General features: G+C 37.3%; 1 protein-coding gene across 6 annotated transcripts in view; it reads right to left on the bottom strand.

Moving 5' to 3' along the window:
• Positions 1-24698, bottom strand: part of ODF2L (outer dense fiber of sperm tails 2 like) — a 41822-nt gene extending 17124 nt beyond the window's left edge. For 2 of the 6 annotated variants that reach the window (XM_067538530.1, XM_067538533.1), the window contains exons 1-11: positions 24530-24698; positions 23748-23840; positions 18631-18794; positions 17893-18019; positions 16590-16721; positions 14980-15042; positions 12795-12866; positions 11908-12024; positions 5439-5624; positions 3568-3677; positions 1804-1939 (exon numbers count right to left, since the gene is read on the bottom strand). In XM_067538530.1, the coding sequence (XP_067394631.1) occupies positions 1804-1939; positions 3568-3677; positions 5439-5624; positions 11908-12024; positions 12795-12866; positions 14980-15042; positions 16590-16721; positions 17893-18019; positions 18631-18794; positions 23748-23828 (1188 nt within the window). In that variant the 5' untranslated portion in view covers positions 23829-23840; positions 24530-24698. Of the gene's footprint in view, positions 1-1803; positions 1940-3567; positions 3678-5438; positions 5625-11907; positions 12025-12794; positions 12867-14979; positions 15043-16552; positions 16722-17892; positions 18020-18630; positions 18795-19656; positions 19801-23747; positions 23841-24529 lie in introns of those variants that run through there. The other 4 variants (XM_067538536.1, XM_067538532.1, XM_067538531.1 and 1 more) reach the window with 4 other exon arrangements.
• Positions 24699-25230: the final 532 nt, after the last annotated feature.

The raw sequence follows: 25230 nt of genomic DNA, 5'->3' as shown, positions 1-25230 counted from the left end.
TAAATTGACAGATTTAATGAGTTTTCATTCATATTTGATCCAGAGTAAAAATACTACACAAAAGATATAAATCCTATCATTTTAAAGACAGACTGAGTGTGAGAGTCTAACTCCTCTATTTAGGGCAAACCAAGATCCAATCATCTTGATTCTCTGGCTGACTAAGATGCAGGCAAAATCAAAGAGGCATTTGACATGACTGGTTTTGAAAAAGGAGATTTTGGAAATATTTCCCAAATTAGAAGGTCTGTTGGTAATTAAAGAGTATAGGGGACAATAGTTACCGTGCAGAGAGCAAAGACTATTACACATCCCCCAGATAGTACACCTGATCAAACAATACATTGTTGAATTGCCTATGTAAACTTGACTGGCATGTCTGATGTGATGATGAGCTCTGCAACATCTTTATGGTCTGTGACCACTTTCAACATGAAAGTATGGGGATCTGCACGGGAAACAGGGAGGTATTGAAACCAGAGGATGTGACTCTCAGTGTATTACTACTCTTCAAACGGGGAGTGTGATTCCCAACTCGAAGAGACATTCTCACACTAGTTGTGATCAAGCTACCATGCTAAAAACAGAGTTTAGCTGTGACAGCTCAAGAAGTGGGGTGGGCTTGCGGCCCCGCATCTTGGATGGGAACGTACTTGGGGTAGGTAGGCCTTCCACTGCTCATGGATACACTCTAGTTTTAGCACAGTAGCTTGATTAGAGCTAGATGAGTACTCCTCCTTGAGCTGAGAATCACACCCCTACTTCCAACTCCAAGTACAGGCATACCCAGCAAGGCTAGGGGGACAAAAGGAAAAAGTACTTTCTAAACATGTTTAGGTTTTTTAAAACATTTATTGCAGCTAAAATATAGACCAGATATTATGTATACTGTTTATTTTGTTCTGAGCTGATCTTCTCTCTTCACTCTTAATAAATCTTGTTTTTAACTAGACTTACTGTTAGGAATTTCACACAGAAAGTCAGATGCCATTTGAACTATGTATGCAACAATAAAATGACTTGAATGGTAAAGAAGCTTTCTTGTTAAAAATTGGATTGCAGTACTTGTAGAACAGATGAAATATTAACTAGGCATCTTTTGATGCAATTAACAATTAAATAATAATAATAATTGTGAATATCATCTTTCGAGGAGTGGGCTGAAAGGTGGCCACCCCCAAACCTCAGTGATTGCTTTTTGAGTGTGTAAACCTTTGCTTTACAGGAAAAAGCCACAGTGGAGATATCCAGGATCAAGAATATGAGCCACAGAAAAAAAGCAGTAGGATACATAGGAGGAAAACCAGGAAAGCAAAGTCCTAGAGAGACTATTAAATTGTCCCAACTAAGTTTGAAACCTCCCTAAGTTAATTGGAAACTAGTTATTAAAAGAAAACTGAGTTCCCATGTTTGGAATTTTAGTAAAACTTTATTTCAAGTTAAACAGGGTAATTGTTAGTTAAGTAATTGTATAGAAAATGATAATGAAAAGGACAGAAGGTATTGTGGTTAAGGTACAGGACTGGGAGATCAAAGACCTATTCCATCTCATTTTCACAAAATTCAAAATGGGGATGATAATACCTACTGCACAGGGGTCTTCATTAATGCCTGTAACGTTCTTTGGGATCCTTGGATGGAAGGCATTGTATAAGTGCATTGTATATTAAAGGAGGCCTCAAGATATTAAAAATGTATAGTAATAACAAACATTGAATTAAATCTAGTTACTTTTTATTTTAAAATACATCAGGTATACGGAGTTATTCTCTTAATGAACAATGAAATGATATAGTAGCCAACCTTTAATTTTGCATTTTCAAGATGAATATTTGCATTTTCAGAGTTGATAGAATTAAGCTTTCCATGTATTTCTTCACTTGAATTTCTTCCATGATCTTGTATTTTTTTCAGCTCCTCCAAAAGGTTTGTAATCTGTCTTTATTAAAGAAAGGAAGAACTTCTGTAGCAACTACTATATAGTACTTTTATTAATTTAATTTGTATATTATGTTTCTTTAGCTGCTATTAAAAAGTTGGTGAGGGTTTTTTGTTTTTATTAAAGTAACTCCACAATTTACACACCACAAATGAGCAACAAGTAGAGAAGTTGGAAATTCTTCAGCATTTCCAATAAATGATGTAATAAGGTTAAAGGATGTGAAATGGGGTTAGAACAATTGTAAATAAACTGATTAGATGGAATGCACAGGCATTCTTCCAATGCAAATATTAGATGATGTATATTTACAGTCCAAGACATTATGATGCAGAATTTAAAAAGGGACTGTCAAATTAAAAGCCATATTAAAAAAAATTACTTACCTTCAACTATTAAAAGTAAACAGATTCTACTTTACTTTTCACCATTCATACCAATTTATTATTTGCACTACAATCATCAGGTTTGCTTCTGTTCACAGACAATTTTGATTTTTGATGCTCAGTCACTGGCATAGTGCCAGAGTTTTTGTTGCAATGCTTAATGCCAAGCAAAGAAACTTTTTCTTTGAAATTAAAAAAATTCTGAGAAAACTTTCCATGAAAATTAGGTTTTCTGAAATGTAAAAAACCAAACCCCATAAACTTAATTTTGGCCCTTACAAACATGTGAGCATTCCTCCTTAAAGAGCTATTTGACAAAACAAACAATCTGCATGAAAACCAACTAAAATGTATAGGCAGCATCCATTAGTCTTATTTTATGGATTTATCACAAACCTATTGTAAATATGAACTGTAGTTCAAACCATAAAAATGTGTAAGGATATTTCTTACCATATGCCAAGAAAAAAGGCAGTTTTTAGTTATTCACCCTTTTTATATGTATATTTTAAGATTTTAGGGAGTTCTGTTTTGTTTGTGATTACAGGGAATAAAAGGTTATGAACAATGGCATACATGTTTGCATTTGGGGGCAAATCCTACTCTCTCCTTCACTTACAGAAGGCTCAGTCTGTAGTGGAACTAACTGGTACAATTCTGCTGTAGTGAGTCTGGAGTAGAAGGCCAGGAGCCTATGCAGGGAAGTCCTTGTGCTGTGGAGGCAAGGTCTGATAGTGGGGCTGGAGAGGAGAATCCTGGTTGTATCAGTTACTACTCAGATCTTTTGGCTATTTTCCCCTTAGGGGTGTAACCCAAGCAGAGGTTACAGCAGCTCAATAGGCTGTAACAGCAGCCACTGCTGGCAGGTGAGGGGTTCCCAGTGTCAAGCACTGTAAGCACCCCTCGTCAGAAATGATGTAGGGGACAAAATATACTCCTTGGTAAGTATGGGTTACTCTTTAGTTATAATGGAAGTTGTGTGATGAGACAAAGGCTATAATGCTTAGATATGTTCCATAGTTGAAATATCTAATTCTGAGCACCAATTTCCAAGTATTAAATTCTACCTGGAATTTTAAATAGTAAAAACATGTCTATGAAAGTAATAGACTGGTTTATCTTTGCAATAATTAGTGGTCCTAGTAACTTTTCCTGGTGTTGTGTTTTGTGACTGTAGCAATGAGACTATGGCAATATGTTATTACTTATTAATTTGCAAAAAGTTTCAGCAGTTTAACTTACTTCTTCAGAGTTTCAGTTTGAACTTCTAACCCAGTCTTTTCTTCTACAGCCTTCTCATGATGATTTTTCCAGACACTGGAAGCTGAAAGTACTTCAGACAATTTGATTTCCTGGAGAATATACAAAATACAGATCATGTAACATAAGAACTGCTTTTTAATTTTGCACAGTTTCCCAAATACAAAAGGTATTTTAATTTAAAGCAACCTTAAGTCGCACCTCAGTAGTATAAAATAATGTAAACTTAAGCTTGCAATCTCACAAAGAGGAATTAAAATATTTTTTTTAATGAGGTAATTTAAATACGTTAAATAAACGTGAAATACAGAATGATGAGTCCCTAGAACTGAATCACAGTTAAGCATTCAGAGTGTTTTCTAGCTGCAGACTACAGCAAGACTTCAAGATCTGAGTTAAAATGCTTTCTTAAAAACAAAGGGTTTTTTACTGTAATAATCTCTGACAAATAAGAATGACATTTTCAAACAAGAGATCAAAATAAATGTCAAAATGAAATTAAGTCACAACACCAAAATATTATGAAAAAGAAATAATAGCTAACATAGTTTCAAAACACAAAAGAAGAAAGAATGGATTTTGAGGTTTATATAATGGCAGTTAAATTGAGCTTTTCAAAGCAGTGAAGAGGATTTAGCCACACACATCCCATCAAAATGAAATGCTTTGAAAAGTTTCCTCTTAAAACTTACTTTCTCTTTATTTTCCTATTGTACTATAACACACAAAACAAACTGAAATTTTAGAAGTTAGACAAATGGCAATTCAATTAATTGAATTAATTAATTAAAAGGTGCAATACAAATGATTGTCATCATGAGAAAACTAAGATAGTATAGTCTGAAGGTATATTAAGAAGAAACAAAGCAAATTTAATCAGATTCTGATATAGCAACTTGGCAACCGCATTGTATGTGTAAAACAGTGTAACATGCTATGAAATATTATGATGAAAGCATATTCCCCATCTGTTGGGAAATGCAATGAAAGTAGACCAAGTTTTAAATGTACTCTAATGGGCCAACGGATTTCATTTAGAATTGTAATCTGCCAATTCCAGAAAGATCACTTAGAAAAGTTCTGATCCTCCGGGCCTTCTGAAATTTCTAAACATTGGACGGGGGGAGGGAAAAAAAAAGCAGCCAGCAAGAAGAGGCCCTCAACAGGTTCAAGCAAAAGCTGAATGAGAGGGTTCTAACTTCATTTGCAAAGCTTTACAAAAGTTACAGCATACAGCTTACAAAAAGAAATCTGAGCATCTGCAAGACACGTTGCCTGCTGGATTCATTTTAAAAAAAGACAATGGCTGAGAATTTAAGAGAACTAAGACATCAAGACCCCAGATTTGCAATCTGATCTGTGTGAATGGACACTTGTGCCCATGCAGAACCCCATTAACTTCAATGTTTAGCCTCACAGCTCAAAGTGCAGGATCGGGGCCCAACTGCGCATATAAGGGGAAAAGCTTCACAATGTTTATGGATTAATGTGCATGACTCCCATTAGCATTAACTAGCATATAATGTACTGAAGGGAGATCAGACCCCCTAGAGCACAATTACAAAGTGCACAACCACATGGTCCAAGTCATTCACTAAACTGACAAAATGAAGACTAGATGATCATGATGATCCCTTCCAAAAGTCCGAGTATAATCTAGCAATCATTTTTATATCACTGATTTTAATTACCCTTCTCTAAAGTGAAATGGATTAAAAGGTACCAGAGTTCAGTATGCAGTCAGTCATTTCTGTTCTCTAATGATGATGCAGTCTTAATGTTTGATTGCACTTATTATTTTAAACAACACTTGATTATTTTAAACATTTGATTAGATCAACACAGCCACTTACCCTCTTTCTAATTTTGGAAGTTAAATTTTCAACAGATGCTTCAAAATATTCAGCTCTTTGTTTCTGGGCTCTGGTTGCTTTTTTCAAAGCTTTCTTCTTTTGCTCATTTGTTTCCTTTACAGATAAAATTTGGTGCTTGTGTTCACCAATTTGAAACTTCCACTCATGTATTTTCTTTTCCAGAGTCTGTAGCATAATTAAGCAAAAATGAATGACATACTCTGAATATAATGGGGCAGATTTTGAGTAGACTTCCACACCACCTGCATTAGGCTTCCTGCATCTCAAATACATGCACAAGGTGAGAGCAGGGGCTGTGCACCCAGTATTTCTATCCACTGAGTAGTAAGAAATGGAGATGGAGAGACACGGAGAAAGAAGGGCATATAAATCAGAGGATAGGGAAGGAACCTAGTGGTGGGGGAATGACATGGGGATGGGAAAACAGAAGGGGAAAGGGACAGGAGTCAGTGAGGAGCTTAGGATGGCAGCAGCAGAGGAGGACATGAACAGATTGGCGTCACAGGGGCACAAGGGTCTACTACTTTGAGAAAATACACCCTTCCAGAACCTGGAATTGAACTGAAAAGTCCTTAGTCACTATATTCTTCTGTTGTCAGAAAACAGCTGTGAAGACCACTGAAAAAGTGTGTGTTTCATCTTCCTCTAGGCTGACCCACACAGAGGATAACCACCTATTACTTCTATCAGTTACTACATTAGCTCAAATGGTACAGGCCTGTGCTGTGGATGTAAAGGTCTAAAACCTATGACCCAAGCTGGCAATCAATATAGCTCCACATGACAGAAACTCTGCTTTTGCAGTTTGTTTTAGAAAAAGTAGGAAATTACATTTAAAGAACATTAAAAGAACATAGTGTTTCCTAACTTTTGACTGCAAGACTAACACTGCCTTATGTGTATGCATTATAGTACAGTCTTTAATTACATGATCACATGCTATTTTTTTTTCCAGAGGACCCCTACCTCATTCAGTGGTCGGGATGTACCTGATCTGCGGATGAATCAGGGCTGTGTAGCAAAAGGAGACAGTTATCTACAGCATATCTGCATCATTTGTTGCAGAAGTTGGAAGGTATACAGTGAATGAGGCAGAAGATTGCAAGAAGAGAAAGCATGGTTTCAAGGTTGAGGAAGATGAATGTTGCCCTAGAGAACCAGATTCTCTCTCTGCCTCTGCAACACAGTTCCTGTGCGAGGCTGGGCAAGTCACTTGAACCAGATTTTTCATGGGTGTTACTAACTATGTGTTCATTGTTTTCTACGTGCCCAAAGTGAGAGACTTAAGGCTAGATTTGTAGAAGTGCTGAGCTCTCACAACTATAACTGAACTCAACTGGAGCTGTGCTCAGAACATATAAAATGCTATAAAAATGCTAAATACTCTGAAAAATCAGGCCCTATATATTTCAGATTGGACACCCAAAATTACACTTTTGACAATTTTGACTTTAATCAGTTTTGGCTTTGCCTCAGTTCCTGAGCTGTAAAATGGGGATAATATCAGCACTTGATCTCATGGGGTGTTGTGAAGATAAATCCATTAATGACTGTGAAACACTGGGATCCTTCAGTGTGAGTACCATAGAAACACCCAGGAGGAAATTAATGTACATCATCCAAACTCTGCATTGAAAAGAAAATTGTTAAGTAAGGCCTGGGTCCATAACTGAATGAGAATGATAAAAAGAAATACCAAATAAAACTATCCAGTCACTGAATAAGGCAGGGATCCTGTAGAAAAAAATTGTATGTGATCATGTACTTAATAAAGACTGTCATCCTACCTAAACACATTTCGTAGCTTCCCAGAGCTTGACTTTTCAACCTTAATAATGTTATTTTCTTTTAATGTAGATTTTTTGGATATATCATCTATATATTTACATGTACACACACATACATAATGAAATTGGGTTTTTACATATAAGTGGAGTTTAAGACATTATCATTACAAAATATTTATACTGTTATTGTTTCTATCTAGATATTTAAGCAATGCCAAACAATGTAGTATCTCAATGTCTACCACAGTCTGGAGAATACTATCATTACTATCGTATGAAATTTATGTTTGTTCCCCGTCATACCACTTTTTTATTTAAATAAGGATGCTAGAGGCAAATCACATCAAAGAGCTTAAAACATGGTAAACTGACATTCAGTGAAGACACCAATCAGATGAATCCTTAAAGCCTGCTTTAAAGAGGGCCCAAACACAGTGGTCTTTAGGACGGTAGCTCATTCATGGCATCAGCAAGCTACCAGCATACAACTGTTTCTGGATGGACAATCTTAAATCCACATTGATATTATCAACAATTTTTCCATCATGCAACAAAGTTGTAAACATGTCAGCTATACATACCAATCTATATAAAATTCTTTCAGGTCATTTTAAAATAGTTTAAAAGGCAGACATGACTAAATGTAGCATGAATAAAAAACAGGTATAGTGCCCTTCCATTCAAGCTTGGGCCTTGCATCCTTCCTAATGTGTGTTCCAGACATATATGGAGCTAGAATGACATGCCATTTACTTGATCATCTGTACTGATTTTTTTATGTTCATGATGCTATTCACCAATAGCTATAAAATGCCCACATTCTGTATGTGGAACGGATGTCTATCAGCGGGAGGTTGTAGCACTGACCAAGACTCCAAAAATTTATCTTTGATCTATATAACATTCTGTGTAGTTACAATAAGCAAAGTGCTTTTCCATATGGAAGATGGTCCCAGCTGTTGGGAACCAAAAAAAAGGGAAACAATCCTACTTATTGAAAGAGAAATATCAAAAGAAAATTCAAATGTAAATGTGAAATGAAGCGACTTGTATTTGTTTTTGTGTTTGATTGTTATGAACTGTGACTTGGGAGATAATGCCTTCAATGAATGAAGAAAATTTAGAGAAATATAGAAGGTTTTGATTTGTCAATCTATTGCTTATAAATTCATCAAAGATATTATCTCACCCACCTTGTTGTTTATATCAACAGTTTAAGAAATATAAAGGAATAATACTTGTATTCCCCATGTATCACCACAAGATGTCACTATCACACTACGACTTGACAGTCCTGTGTCGCAGGAAGCGATGTCCTTTTCAAAGACTGAGGGCTGGTTCACACTTACCGCGTGATTCGGCGGCAGTCGATGGGAGTTACACAAACTATGCAGAGTAGTTTGCGTAACTGACATCGACTGCTCTGCTTCCCTTCTGCACACTGTTCTCACTGGCTCAGTCAACTCCGGTCGGCTCAGCGCTTCGCTAGTTGAGGGGGTGGACTTACTCAGTCGACTTCCTCATCGATTGAGCAGGTCTCACTGACCGCTCAATCGATCAAGAAAGATCGATCTGGCGGCGGCGATTTTGCTGCCCTCATTCTGAACATAGCCTTAGATAAATTTAATCTTGGAACTCATTTCATAATGTGCAGAAAACATTTAAGCTGTCCTAAGGCTTTGTCAGGATATCAGCTGACTTTCAATGGGATATGGGCACTTACTTACCCTAGACTCCTTTGAAAACCTCAGCCTAGATGGCTGTCTACTCTCACTGAATCTTTATGCAAAGATCAGCTTATTTTTTAAAATATACCATTAAATAAATTTTTTGAGAGAATTCTAATAATTACACTATGCAGAAGTACAAAAAACAATATCCTTCAGACCAAAACATGAAATATGTACACTTAATGCATATAATTAATTTCATGTTCTCGAGTAAAAGTGTTAGAGGAGAAAAATGAGTAGTCTGCAAACTTAAAAAAAGAAAAAAATACTTAACCCTATTTTTAATTTCCAAATATTGTCTTCCTAATGGCAAATACTATATATATACAATATTAGTATTTGGCATTGCTCTGAAACTTCTGTGGTGATACTGTTTTAAAGTCATTTTCATTCCCATTTTCTTAAGTGTAAATACATCATTACAAAGGTTTGTAGGCACTATCAGAACAACTTATCCATCAAGAAACAGATATAATCACTGTTAATAAGTTAATTATAGAAATTAATTAATTCTATCAATTTACTTGATCTTTGTAGTTGAGTAAGATTCTAGTAAGTCTAAACACAAAAACTCTGCATATCTGTCTGTACGGTATCTGTAAGGAGATCATTAATATCCCAAACATCAGAGTCTTAGGTAAAATCCAAGCATTATTAATCTAGGCAAGATACCTTTGCAATGTCACATATCATGGCTTTCAACGCCTAATGTTCTAGGGGCTTTGTGAGTGACCATTCAGCCAAAAAGCCCAAATTACACATGTAAGATGATTTCAACAGATTTTTCTGATATGTTCCGCTAATACACATACAATGCTTAGTTTTACTAAAAAACTCTGCTTTCCTCAGACTATATAAAAACACTCCCTGCTCTTTAAAGTTACATTACAATCTTGTATTATTTTCTCTAATTTCTTTAAGTTCATTTAAAAGATTTAATATCTGGCTAGTTACAACAGATTTGGAGCAACTCCGAGTAACAATTACTTGGAGGTTCTGTTAAAATGAAATGAAAATGATATGCTGCTCTACTGTTCTCCTGTAAGAGATTTTATTTTAGGGATTTTTAATTAACTATGCAGACCAACTGGCCAAACTTCCCCCCCGCATATGATGGGAGATGGCAGAGCACCTATGTGAGCTGCTACAGACCATGGTTTGTAGAAGTGGCCTCTCCCATCGGTGCTCCATTGGCAATTGGGTAGAATTTCATCTCACTTTCCCCCTGCAAAAAACTCTGCACAAAGTCTGTTTATTCAGCTGTTTTGTTTAGAGTCTGCTAGCCATAATTCTGTGTTCAGAGAACAATACTACATGTAGTAAACGAAGTAGCTAATTTCAATCATATTATCCAGAATGTAGAATATGCACAACAGAGACCATAAAGAGCCAAACAAAATTAGCTCGTCTTTAATAAGGGCAAATAAAATACTGCTAACACATTTACTCAATGTCATAGTCATTATTTAGGGCTGGTCTACACTACACAGTTGGGTCGATGTAAGGCAGCTTAAGTTGACCTAATTATATCAGTGTCTACACTACAAGCCTTCCTCTCACCGACGTAAGTGTCCTGCTACACAGACATAAACAACTCCACCTCCACAAGAGGCGTAAGGCTTATGTCAGTGTAATTAGAGCAACGCAGCATCTGTATAGATACTGCATCCCTTACATTGGCTGTTGAAACCTAGGCAGCTAGAACCCAGCTGTACCCCGCTCCCCAGGAGAGCTGGAAAGCTGGACCCCGCTCCCAGCTGGGAGCCACAGCAAGAAACCCTGGATGGCTTCCCTCCGCCCGACTACCAGCAGGGTACAGGAAGTGTGTGTGTGGGGGTAATCAGCCTGCCAGGACTCCCCACACTACCCCTTTTAGGTGTGTGGAAGGGCTCCTGGTGAGGACATGCACCACTGACCCAATGAGGGTAGTGTGGATATTGCTGCAGTGGCTGTAAGTCAACCTAATATAGGTTAACTTGGGTTTCTAGTGTAGACATACCCTTAGTGTACAACAAGGATGAGTTTAAATCAAAGACCAAGCTTGGTAGTTACATTTTCAGCAATAACAGTTCTGCCTGAAGTTTAGCTCATTGAAAGTGTGCAGCAGAGACCATTTTTACAACACTGTTCAGTAAGAGTGAACAGCCTTTTTTTCTTTTTTCAGTCTAAACTGGGGAAAGTGAACAGAGGTTTCTTTTTATTAATAGAGATTTTTCTTTCAGTATTGAGTGATAAACAACTAACCCGCAGGTTGATAGTAACGATATCAGGCAAATTTGAGAAGATAAAAGTTAATAGGGATAGTCTACTTTTAAGTCAACTCCTCTGCTCAGTGTTAAATTTCACATTCCTTGCAAATTTCAAATACTCCTAGAGAACCTGTGGCCACAGTCTGTCCCCTCCCTCTCAGCCACCTGATCACTCCCTTGCTGTCTGACAACACTGACAGCTCCTGATTCTGGTTGTTAGCACTGCATATATGTTCCTTTATTAGGTCCTGATCCTGCAAACATTTCCATACATATTTACTTTAAGAATGTGAATAATTGCACTGTTTCAGTGAGACTCCTTATGTGCTTAAAGTTAAGCATGTGTAAATGTTTGCAGAATAATAGCCTTATTTTTGGATACTTTTTACATCGTTCTATGACTATCTAGAGTGTAAGTTCTGAATATTCGTAAAACTCACTTGTAATTAAGAACACATTGTCCAAGTGGCTCTCAAGAAATATATATTTCCATTATTTTTACTGGTTTGGAATTTTTTTATTCTAATTTTAACTCTATATACAGGATTTAATTTAATCATAGCAAGTGTCATTTTAGGATTTGACTGACAACTTCTAATTAAAAATGGCCTTCTGGCTCCAATATGCTTTCATTAATTTACCAATGAACTAAGATTAAACCCAAAGGAAAATTAGTAGTAACCTGTGTTTTTGCTTTCAACTGACAATTCTCAGCCTCCTTCTTTTGAATCTGGCATTGCAGGTGGGCGTGTACAGCTTCTACTGACTTTGACAGGTGGTCTGCCTTTAGTGCATTTGCCTATGCAAAAGATATGAACACAAATCTTTTAGTTTATGCAGATATTCCATAAGAAGCTATCTCTATGTCTTTCTGTATAATTGATTTCGAACATATAGTATTATATACACTGTCTGGGTCACACATGCACAATTATGAAATAGATTGCAAACCCAGACTCAAGCACAATACGCTCACTGAAGCACTGTGTAGAGCTGTTACACCCTTTTATTGAGCATAATCAGTGCGTTTCTTCCCACCCTCACTTTGCATTGAGTCAGCTCTCTTGTCTGCTACAGAGGTAAAAGGGACTTTTATGTACCCATTTCAAAGAGGTTAGCACTGTTTTCAGCACTAGCCTTCAGCGATTGATGACCTCAAAGAGCACAAGGAGACTGACTGTGAACAGCCCCTGTACAGAGGCAACATGGAGGTGGGCTTTTCCACTCTCTTCTTTGCTGTATGCATTTGTGCAGCACTAGCCAAAACCTAACCTTTAATGAGAAATAACAGTTAGGTCCAAACCAACTTACCACTCCAGAGTCTTCCCTCATATTGAATGCTGGAGCCACTGGGTTGGGGGTGGTTCACAGTTCAAAAATACATATGGAGCCAAACTTCCTCATTTGGGTCCACTTCTGTGAGAAACACTGGCTCACAGGAATAGCTTTTCATATAACTTTTTAAATTAAATATTACACTTCTCACAGTTTCAAAAAATTAGGAGTTTTTGGAGGTAAGAATTTAGCACACTGAGATAAACATCCATTCTGAGGGAAACATTGACTTACTTTTTCCCGTTGAAGCTGAGAAGAAAGCTCTACAATACGCCTCTCTGAATCAAGCATTTCTTTTCTGAGACCCTTCATGAAGGAAAATTAACACAAAATGAAAAGGTCTCAATATGCATATTTTGGACTACATTTTCATAACAATGCACCCAAATTGCACATGGAAAGTGGATTGTTTATTAGGGTAATTTAGCTCTCATTTCCAGTGACACAAACATTTCCAGGTGGTACTTAAAAGCAAAGACATTGTACACCTACATGTAAGAACAAAAGTGTCTCAAAGCAGGGACATGAATTTAAGTGTACACATGCACAGTCAATATAATTGGGTACTTAAATTTAGCTGATGTACAATGTTGGCTTATATTACTGGGATTTGTTCTGGGATACTCTTTTTGTCAAGCTTTGTCAATTTTCTGCAAATCAAATACTGAAGAAAACACATATACTTCTATTACTTATCAAATTGTTTAGAAAATTCTGCTTCTTTAAAATTGTCTTTGAAGAGGCCACAAGGGAGCAAGGAGACAGAACAGACAATACGGGAAAAGACAGAAGAAGGAATAAAGCAAAAATGAGGCACTGCTCTGAGAAGTAAAAAAACAAAAACAAACGAACCGAAACACAGAGCCAGTAAACATTTATGAACAAAGTAAAAGAAATGTTCTTTTTGAGAGCAGAGCTCCTAATGGTAAAGGTTATTTGGTTTCACCAGAAATTAAGTTTAAGGATTTGATTTCTGTTGAAGGTTAGGTTTATTGGCTGAATGGTTTTCAGACATAAAAGCCATATTCTGCTGCTCTCCCAGACTGGAAGTGTTTCATAAACAGCACTTGTACTGACACCTATAGTTCAGATTGCCTCACAGCTGAGTACCTGACTTCCTGGGTTCTTAAAAAAAAAAAAAAAAAAAAACAGATCTTTTCAATTTAATCTCATTCAAATTCCAATGTAGTTAATTTATGCCCAGACTGGGAATAAAGTGATTTGGGTAATATTTTTTGGCCTTGGGCAAATCATTAACACCACCCTGGGCCTTGATTTACCCTATTTGTAAAATGAGGATAATAATACATTCTACCTGAGATATTTAGCCGTCTTATGCTTTTCAGCTAAGCATCTTGTTATTCCTCCTCAGGACTGGGGTAAAGAGAACTTAAATTTCCAATTACTTTGTTTTAACATTATAAAAAACCGGTACTGGAAGAATTTCACATTTTTCTATAGTACTGAAGTTGCACCAAATTGCACCCGTTGGATATTGTATTGCCCTATATCTTCTCATTTGTGGCAGATGACATATTTGGGAGAATGATTCAGAGGGTTTTAAAGCTTTTAGTTCCATCTGCTTTCTCAAAACCATGTAGCCTGATCATCAGTGCTATCATCTGGGAAGGAATGCAACTTCCTGATGGAATGGAAACATTACATAAACTATAACAAAAATGGTAATTTGTTGGGGGCAATGAATTCACAGCTTTTCCCTCCCTTACGCTGCTTATCAATTTATGTCAGAATAAAAAGATAGTGCACTGGAATGACCATAACATTAAGGCAATGTCTTAGAGAAATACAGCTGGACATTCTTCTCAGTTACACCTGTGTAAATAAGTAGCATTTCAAATAAAATTACTCTGGAATTACATTGGGGAACAACATCAGAAACTGGCCCATGCTATATATAGTATAATGTACAGAACATTAAACTCTGTGTAATAAATGTGACACCATACTCCTGAAAAATATCACTAGTAAAATGGGTAAGGAAGAAACAAAATGATAGAAACAAGGTGGGACCCAGGCAATATACACATAAATAAGTGAGTGCAAGACAGAGGGTACGTCTTCACTGACAGCAGCAAATTTACCGACATCAGATTACAGATCAGTCAGTGAAGGCCCGCTCAATCAATCTGAAAATTGACACATTAAAACCACCCCCTCAAGTGGCGCAGCACAGTGAAGACGCAGCACAGAAGAGGAGTTACGAAGTCGACGGGAGTTATGCAAGCTACTTTGTATAGTTTGCATAACTCCCGTCGACTGCCGCCAAATTTGAAGGTAAGTGTAGACCAGGCCAGAGAAAGACCAAGCAGCCTTCCCCTGTGGAATTGTATGAGATTGTGATTTCACTGTTTTGGCATGCCTTGATAGGGTAAGGAGCCAGAAAATGTAATTTACTTACATCATTTTCAGTTTCACTTTCAGTTAATTTCTGCATCAAAATGTCAACCTGTTTACTGTTTATCTGCAAATTAGAAACAGACAAAACAACCAATATTTTAAATTTATTTATTTTATAGTATATGGAACTTGCTTATCCCAACAGCAAGTAGGTATGTACTTTGACATGCATGACCTCCAGACAATAGGTGGGAAATATCTTACAGCTTCTGTTCACTCTATGTATGGAATTTATGAATAAGGGACATCAAATCAAGCTTAATTCTATATGCAACACTGATTATTTTTTAAATGGAAGCACTTACATGTCATGCTTATTACATTTTCCTTGTTCAAATAATCAAAGTAAAAGTGTGTATTCTACTCATAATATTTTAAAGACAAACTGAAGCATTTACTGAAGAGTTACTGAAAATATTGTTTGATGGCCACTAAGATTATCTCCTGATTTCAAATTCTTATATCCCATATTAACTTCTATACAAATGCCAATCGACTTGGAATGGCAAAACCATTATGTAGCCATAACTATCACATAATCATCAGTTACATAATTTGGCAGTTAAAGTTAGTCTTTTTACATAAAGTGATAGAACTTGCAGTTAAAATGTTTGAGATTTACTTAACTGAATTATTCAGAGAATGAGCCCACTGATTTCCAAAGAAGTTTAGATGACTCAGCATCTTACAGGCCCAGACCCAACATGAATATTGGAGATAACCAGCAAGATGGGTGTCTGAAACTACAGATAGATCAGAAAGCAGGGAAAAGCAGCAAAGGGGAAAAGCAAATGAGAGCTGCATTCTCAGCACTCGTATTCATACTGCGAAGTGCACTCTGCTGGATTTTAGAAGCATGGTGTATTCTGGGTCATCAGTGAGAGGAAAGCCTGAGAGAGCATTTTCAACAGAGCCAAAGCATACTTGTGTACAGTGTCCACTTTAGGAATTCACTGCTTAAATATGTTTGGTTTTGTACTTCTCTGAATACAAACACCTGTGAATTGCAGGTATTAAAACACAGAGAATATTAATCACACCACTGCTTGTAATATAATGCTCTTTATATTTCTGTTCTTCACTTTTCTTCTTTCTCTTCCTCCCTATTATTTATCAACTGTCTTGTTCTATAATTGTTTGTTTTTCCCTTTTTAAACTTGCTCTCCTTCCCTGATTATTCTATATGCATAGGCTCCAGAAAAAGAAGAAACATGGCTTCTCTCATCTGTTTTTTATTAAAAACATCTTTTTAAAGTCAAACAATTTCTATTGTGTCTTATTCAGCAAATATGATTATGTTTAAAGACTAACATATATATTAAAGGAAATTATCGGTATTCGGTGATATATGCAATACTATACAAGCATATCATAGATCTCTCCAAATAGGATAATCTTCCCACACAGTAAAAACATTTTAAAATTACTTGAAAAGGAACTCTGTTGTTGATTTGGACAATAAAGGATATTTGAAACAATAGAAGTTTGCATTTTCTGTGACTGGCTCTTTATTTCTCTCTTTGGAAACACTACTGGAAAAGATCAGGGAAAAAATAAAATTTGTTTGTGCTCACTGTTAAATTAGCCCAAGATTGCTTTGGGTCATCTTACTTCTTTATGCTCTGTTGCTCTAAGTAGGTGCAATAACAATCCTTTTACTTGTTTGAGAGTCTCTAGTTCCTTTATCAGTAAATCCTCTTGTTTAGAAATCTTAATCATATCTGAGGTAGAAAGGTTACATGCCTGATAAAATATTAAGCCACAAACAAATACGGTGTAAGTTTACTACAATATTCCCACAAAACAGCAGTATTACCACTATTAAAATTTAGCTTTAAAAATATAGAAAAATAGTTGTATGGGTTCTAAGTACACTGCAAAATATCATAATGAATATGCAAAATACTGTTTGTATTAGGAGTTAAACATTTCGGTATGAGATACTACACAACTCAATATTCACTCTTCAAAATTTGAAACAGAGAAATCAGGCATATGCTCTATTCTAGTTTAACTTTTTTGCTGATAAAAGGCTCAATTTCTCTCTCTCAGGATAAATCCATTTAAATCAAAACTAGTTATGTTGCACCAAAAATAAGAGTAAAATCAGGCAGCAGACCTTTTATAGTAAGTACTACTACAGAAGTTATTTCATCCTGATTTGTTCATTTTTATTCAGATAATTTTATCTGTAGCTGGAGAGACATTGAAGTACTATTGGAAATGTTAACTATGTGGTAAAGAAAAGTGTGAATTCCTAATCGCAATTCTTAAACAGATTAGCCATGAGGAAACGCAGAAATCAAGATATCTTGACTCCTAAAATAATATTTGTTTTATAAACTTAAATAGTAATAATGTATTTGTACTTAACAGGTTACAGACAACAAACACCTCATTTGAAGATGTTACTTAAAATCATACTTTTTTTTTTTTTTTTTTACTATCTACTGTATAATATTGTGTAAAAACAGGGCATGATTTGGGAAGAAGACGCAAACGTACTCAAATTCTGCTCACAAATCCACAATACACAAATAGCTATATATTTCTGCTAAAATGATCAGTAAAATAGCTCAAAATGTTGACTTTTTAAGGTTCAACATTAGGGATCATAGTTAACATTCATTTGAGATGAAAACAAACATTCAGACTTCTCAAAGCTCTTATTTATGTCTAAAGTCTCAAATATCATCACATTAGACAACATTTGGAGTGTTTTTCTAATCAAACATGAGTCAGACATATAAGATTTTTTTAACATAAATGTTTAATTCTGCAGAAATAGGTGGAGCCAACAAAAGATGGCCGTAGAGCACATATTCCAGAACACTAATCGAGAAAGAGTTCTGAGGATAACTATATACACCAACTTTTGTATAGCAGTAAAATACAGCAAAATATGGAAACTTACATTTTTCGTTCCAGCAATAACGACTTTAAAGGAAGGCAAAAACATTTCTGTTGAACTGATTGCCATCTCTGCTTCAAGAAGTTTTTCCTGTAATGTGGCATTTTCGATAAGGGCATCTTCTTTCAACCTATTCACAAGAAGAACTCAATGGAAATCAAATTGCACTACGTACCCATGCGTATGGCTAGTTGAGAACCTCTGATCTAAAGCCAGCGGAAGTAAGAACTTCAGGATTTACCCGGCATATTTTTTTTTAAAAAACAAACTTTTAAAGCAAAAAGTTTATTTTAAGTGTTACCAATAACTCCTTAGATTGACTGGACCATGAACTTTTAAAATTCAAATGTACTTTTCACTAATTAAGCTGTTTGGTTTTTGCATTTCACTCACCTGGGGAATGAAAACAGACTAACCAATTTCTCTTGCAGCTTCTCATGAACTAGCATAATGCAATAGACTGGGTTGCAAACACAGGCAGGGCAGGACTTTCAAAACATACCGTTTACAATTAAAGAGAGAAATTAATCTCTGTTTAGAAAACCTACACAAGACCCTACGCTGTCTAAAGTCAAAGCCTTAACTGAATCCTCGGCCCAGACATAAATTGCACCCATAGAAGACAAACACATAGATTTTAGTAAATAGCTAAAGAAGCATAAATAAATGCTGTAAGAATAGATGAAAGGCTAGTTGTCTCATGAAATTCTGTAACTGTATTTTTCCTTATCTGAAGCATACCGTCTCATTTCATTTTCACCCAGGTTTTCTTGTAGGAAGTTTTCCAGTGATATGCTTTTAAGCTGGGGTGACAGTTCTTTCAGCTTGGTCTGATGTTTATCCATAACTTTGGTACCTGAACTCCAATTCTGCTCCAAGGGTTCCTCCTCAATGCATGCTGAAAACTTATAAACATTTTATTTCATTTCTTTATCTTCTCCCCAACTATTTCAAGACATATTTTCTACCCATAACAATCAAAGCTTAATCAAAAGATTCTCAATCATAAGGTCATAAACCAAAATAAGGGGCCAGAGTTATTTCAGAAGGTTATTTCAAATTTCCATCCTCCCTTTCATTCTGGGAAACAGACTGGAATTAAAAAATAATACCAATTTTCTCCCCAATCATGACTTTCTCTACACTCTTTTCCCCTACTTTCTTTAATCTATAGGTAAGACGTCTTGTCCAATGCTGTAAAACAGCTAACAGTGGCTGTTAGACCCTGAATATCAAGCATGTTATCATTCCATTTTTCTCACTGTAAGTCCAGAATGCAGACTATCTATTCACTTGTATGAATGAGCAGAAAGAAGGATGTGTGTGATGACAGTCATGCTAGCAACAAATTTAGCATTAAGTCCGCATAGTTTAATTATTAGCTTCTTAAAAATGTATAGAAAACAATCCAGATGGGGTATCTAAAGGAGCCTAAGAAAGTTAAGGCAATTAAATCCTACTTAATTTCTATAGATATAGGGGATTGTGTGCTTAACACCGAGGATCATTTGAAAGACCCACCCTACAGAAACTTGCAGCTAGCTCGGAATTTAGTAGAATTTTCTTTATGCTTTCACACACATCAGTCTACGAATTCCTTCCGATGTAGCAGGAACTTATTTAATGCAAGGGACTTAAGACCAAATGTACAAATATCTCTAATTTTAAAAAAATGTGATAAGACCAAATGCCAAAAGGAGTGCAAGAAATGCTTCAGAAAGTCAGCCTCACACTGATACTATTTTTAAGTCTTCCACAATTCCCTACTTGGTCTGCTGCTTCACTTAAACCAGTAAAATATATTCCATGTTGGTTGACTTTTCTGATTCTAAAATAATCTTCACAGAACTGAATCACTGAAGAGAGTTTTGCTGCTTCTCCAGGTGTAATAGGTAGTGCATTTCTTGTTCCCTAAAACAACAATATTGAGTATTATGTAACAATTGGTACCCTCATTGCTTTGCTTGCTATCCTCACCTGCCACCTCAGCCTAAGAGACATCTCAAGATAAAACAACTTACGATCTTTATTAAGTAGAAATACTCAAGAAAAATTTTTGGGACCAACTAAATTATCATCTGTTATTTCCATTACTGCAAAAGCATATATCCTGTGACATATAGGGGTTGAGAACTGAGAAAACTAAGACTTTGGCATCAGACTCTAAATAACTGGACAATGATATCTCACTTATTTACAATTCTTGCCATAATGTGATCTTTTTATATCTAACTTCTATTTTTTCTATTTTCAGAGTGCCAGCATATGTCATTCAGATTGAAGTCCCCATGACATGTAAATCTGTGAAAAAACAAATAAATGAAAATAGAAAAAATAGAAGTTAGTTATAAAAAGTCACATTATGGCAAGAGTTGTAAATAAGTGGGATGTCATTGTCCAGTTATTTATGTCATTTGTCCTCTGAATTTCTAAAAGTTATAGATGTCAATTTTTAATTTCCAATACTGTTACATCCAACACAGGGGAATTCTATAAAAAAAACCTCATTTTGCCAGGGAGAATTAATAGCAGAACTAAAAATAAGCGGTTTGTTAGGTGCATGTGATTGTGACTTGTACATTTGTTATGTGCAAAGACAATGAAATCCAAGCCAGTCATAGTGATTTAAAAGGGCCAATTATACACAAAGCTGAATACAATTATGAGCCAAATCAGTTGGGAGAAAGAATTTAAACATTCTAAAATGTTTTAAAACATTTTACTAAATGCCAAAAAGAGGTACAATCCCACAACTGAGAAGGCTACATTGGTTAGGAAACAAAATGTATATGTAATCTAACAAACAGAGAAGAGGGAAAGTTGATAGCAATTAATATAAATCAGAAGCTAGTAACTTGAAAAAATGTAAAAGGGAAGCAAAAGGATACAAGGATAAATAAATGTCCAGCAGAGGTAAGGATAATAAGAAAAGACAGAAGTGTCCAATCAATATTACTGTTCTGTATTTGGAAAAAAGCCAGATGTTGTAATCATAGCACATGACCATGATGAAACACTTTCCATTCCAACAGTAACTCTGGAGGTGTTAAACTGCAGCCACTAAAGTGAGATATTTTTAAATCAGCAAATCCAAAAACTTGCATCCAGGAGTTTTAGAAGAGCTGGCCAAGGAGCTTTCTGAACCATTATTGTTGATTTTCAGTAAGTCTTGGAACACTGGGCAAGTGCCAGAGGACTGGAAGAAAGCTAATATTGTGCAATATTTAAAAGGGGTAAATGAGATGATCTCAGTAATTATAGGCCTGTCCTCAATCTCAGACAAAATAATGGAACAGCTGCAATGAAACTTGATTAATAAAGAGTTAAAAGAAGGTAGCATAATGCCAAACAACATAGGTTTATAGAAATAGATTTGGTAAACTCTAACCTATTTTTTTTGATGCAATTACAAGTTTGGTTGATTAAGGCAATTGTGTTGATATAACAGTAAAGCATTGTCCTGGCCAGGCAGGAAGACAAGATGCAAAGGCTGCAACTTTATTCACTAAACATATCTGAGAATACCCAGTAATAAATCATACTGTACAAGTCATCATTTCCTTAATCGCATCCACTTATTTGGGAAGGCTGATAATGGCAGCCCTTCCTCTACCCAACCTGATTCCAATCAGTTGAAACTTCACCACTCTCCCTTCATACGAAATTGGGGGGGGAGGGCTGGACAAAAAAGGAGAGACAGCTGTCTCCCCATCATCCCACACATTAGGAGCCCTAATTCCCCCTTCCCAGCTTTCACAGAGGATGTCTTCTCCTAAATGCTCTTCCAACTTTTGTTTATCAGGGAACTGTATTCCTTCCATAATGAGTAATTGTACTGGAGCCACAAACCCTTTTCTTCCTGCTGGCCAGACAAAGATCCACAGCAGTTGTGATAAAAACATTACTGATAAAGTTTGCAGATGATACAAAGATTTGGGGAGTTATAAAAATGAAGAGGACACGTCACTGATACAGAGTGATCTGGATTGCCTGATAAACTGAGAAACAATATGCATTTCAATGCAGCCGAATGTAAAGTCATACATCTAGGTACAAAGAATGCAGGCCATACTTAAACGATGGGGGACATTGGAGCAGTGGCAATGAAAAAGACTTGGGTGTCTACCAATGTGGCACTATAGCCCAAACTGCAATGCAAATATTGGCTGTAAAAACAGGGGAATATCAAGTAATTAAGCAGAGAGGTTATTTTACCTCTGTATTTGGCACTGGTGCAATTGACCGCTACTGAAATATTGAGTCCAATTCTGGTGTCCACAATTCAAGAAGGAAGTTGGAAAAATGGAAATGATTCATAGAAGAGCCACAAGAATGATTAAAGGACTGGAAAACGTGCCTTATAGTGAAAGACATAAGGATCTATGGTATTTAGATTATCAAAACAAAGATTTAACAACAGTCTAAGTACCTACATGAGGAACAGAAATTTGAAATTAGAAGGCTTCTCAATCTAGTAGACAAAGGTATAACAAGATCCAATGGCTGGAAGCTGAAACTAGACAAATTTAGATTAGAAATAAGGTGCAAATTATTAGCAGTAAGGGCAATTAATCATTGGAACAACTCAACAAGGTTGTGGTGAATTCTCCATCACTATTAATATTTTAATATGAATAGGATATTTTTCTAAAAGATCTGCTCTAATTCAACAGGAAATTAATTCTGGGAAGCCCTACAGCCTGTGTTACACAGGAGGTCAGACTAGATGTTCACAATGGTCCCTTCCGGCTTTATACTCAATGAATCTATAACTATTCCAGTCAGAAGTTTTAACAATAATAATGTTAAACCGATTGCTTCTTTGACTGATGCAAGTTATAAAGGGTGCTTAGATGCAGGAGGAGCATAATTTTTCTAATATAAATATGTACAGCAAAACAGTAAAAAATTAAAATTCATAAGCATTTAATGAAACCAGCTAACCAAATACTAATTTAAGTTGCCCAGTTTCAGGCATAAGAGTAAATTAAGTCTCCACTGGTTCTATAAATTAAATTCTTGCAAGTTTACTTTTATGTAAACTTCTTAAGTCCTATAAAATATATTGATGCAGTGACTTAATACATTAAATTCCCCGTGTGGTGAATGAAAATAATTTTCACATGTTCTCAAACAAGTTAATATTGCTATAAGAATATTTTTGCTATATTAACAGATTGCACAACTAAGCACAATAATATGTGACTGAGATTAGTCAAATTCCTTTAAAGCAGCATTTTCTGAGGGTTAACATAGGAGAAGCACAAATTAGCATTGATCAATTTTTTCAGTATGTAATTTTTAGAGGTAGTTTTTAATTGGTATGTGGGATCCCACCTACCTGTGTCTAACTTGTACAAATCCTCTTTTAAGAGCATAGCGTCTCTTAGTGAACATGTGTAGTGTATTCACACACTTTCATGAACAAATGTAGAAGTCTTCCACATAATATCTTCTATTCTAACCCCATTTTTCTTTTATTCTCTTCTGAATTTATTTCCCACTGGCTTGAGTAGCTTCCAATGAACAATTGTCTAACTCACCTCATGAATTACCCTACATATTATCCTTTAATAGTATTGCAGTCCATCATTGGACAGCAAGAGTAGGCTCTTCAAAAGTGCCTAAGGGAGTTAAAGAGTTGGCTCCCACTGACTTTAAAGGGGAATTGGACACAAAACTCCCTCATATCCTTTTGAAAATCAAATCCCAAATGCATCCCTTCTACCTACTGTCTACAGATAGGAAGCAAAATTTAAAGTTTGATTTGAAACCATGGTCTAGTCAGTACCAAAGTGTACAGATTACCCTCCTTTGTAGGAAATCAGCAGCAAATTAGTATGAACTGATTGACTCACCTCAGCAGGAATAGTCAACTTTTGTTGAACATGCGACTCTGATAGAATATCGTTATTCTGCACATGCACAGAAGAGAACATTCTGTCTTAACTCTGCAAACACATTAAAAGTTGATAAAAAAACATGTATTTCCATGATCATAACAAAAATAATAGAAAAGCAAACTGGTAATGGAAGGCACAGTAGTCAAAGTATCACTGGTATCTCAGTTCAGTCAAATATAAGAGCCAACAAAAAGCAGGATGAATTAACAAAAACCAGACCCACAACAAGCATGGTTTCCAAATGACCATGAGTGAAATTACTGGCCATACTTAATACACACAGGATGCAGGGTTATTTATTTAGCACTGGCTATGTACTTGGCTCCCAACACTCCCACATTCCCTGCACAGTTAACCACCAACACAGAGGCTACTGACAGTAACTTACATAAATGGCGGGAGGAGGGCCGCCAAACCGAGGGGGAAGCCTGGGCTCAAGGACGATCCCCCACCCGGGACAAAGCACCCAACGCCATGAGATTGGTCCAGGGAGTGACAGGGAAGGGGCGGGCAGCCGGGGGGTACAGCGCCCCGGAGCAGCACCAATGCACCTGCCCCCCAACGCTGTCCCACCGGCCAGCTCTGCACGACGCCGACCCAGCCAAGCGGCGCGGCGGCCTTGCCATGCCCCGTCCTCCAGCACGACAGGGGCGCCCCCCAGGCTCCCTCAGCGCAGCACCCCCAGGCTTCGGGCCTACTCCGGGTGCCCTGCCCCGCCGATTCCCTGGAGATGTTACCCAGGCTCCCTTCTTTGCCGTCCCGCTTCTTCTCCCCGCGCACTCCCCGAGGGGGGAGAAGGGAGCGGGCCGCGCTGCCACAGCCGCTTCCTTAGCAACCTGATGCCGCCCGCAGCAGCTTCCGCCGCGCTGCTCCCAGCCCCTTCCCTCGCCCGGCCGGCACGCAGGGGCGGAGCGCGCTGCCATGTGGGGCCGAGAGGCGGTGACCGTGCGGGCGCGGGCGGCCTGGCACAGCACCGCTCGGCTGGGCCTGGCTGCTGCTGCTGCTGCTGCTGCTGCTGGTGACGCAGCGCCTTGGCCCCGCGGAGCCTGGTCCTCAGTGTCGCGGACATCGCCCAGCCACCCGCCGGGAGCCGTGGGTGCTGGGATTGGGGAGGGCCCGCAGCGGCGTGTCCCAACCCAGCCGCCTTGCAGCCTTCGGTACCAAACAAGCGGTGGTGGAGATGCAGCCTCCTAGGCGCCGGGCGCTGCAGGCACCTCACTGGGGCACAGCTGAGGGTTAAGAGCATGGTCCAGATTTGTGCTCTGGGAGCCGAACTGGACAGCATCTAGGCCCCTCTCCAACCCACCCTCAAAACCCGCATCTCCAGACTACCCCGGCCTTGGAGATTCGGCAGTGAACCGGAGTTACCCAAAGTACGCAAAAAACTTGCATAACTCCCGTCGACTTCTGTGCTTCGGTTCTGTGCGCCGTCCTCACT

This window comes from Emydura macquarii, unplaced genomic scaffold (genome assembly GCF_026122565.2).
Source record: "Emydura macquarii macquarii isolate MOO-44397 ecotype Brisbane River unplaced genomic scaffold, CSIRO-AGI_Emac_v2 contig_480, whole genome shotgun sequence".
In the NCBI taxonomy this organism is placed as follows: Eukaryota; Metazoa; Chordata; order Testudines; family Chelidae; genus Emydura; species Emydura macquarii.
This window is presented reverse-complemented; position numbering and strand designations above follow the sequence as displayed.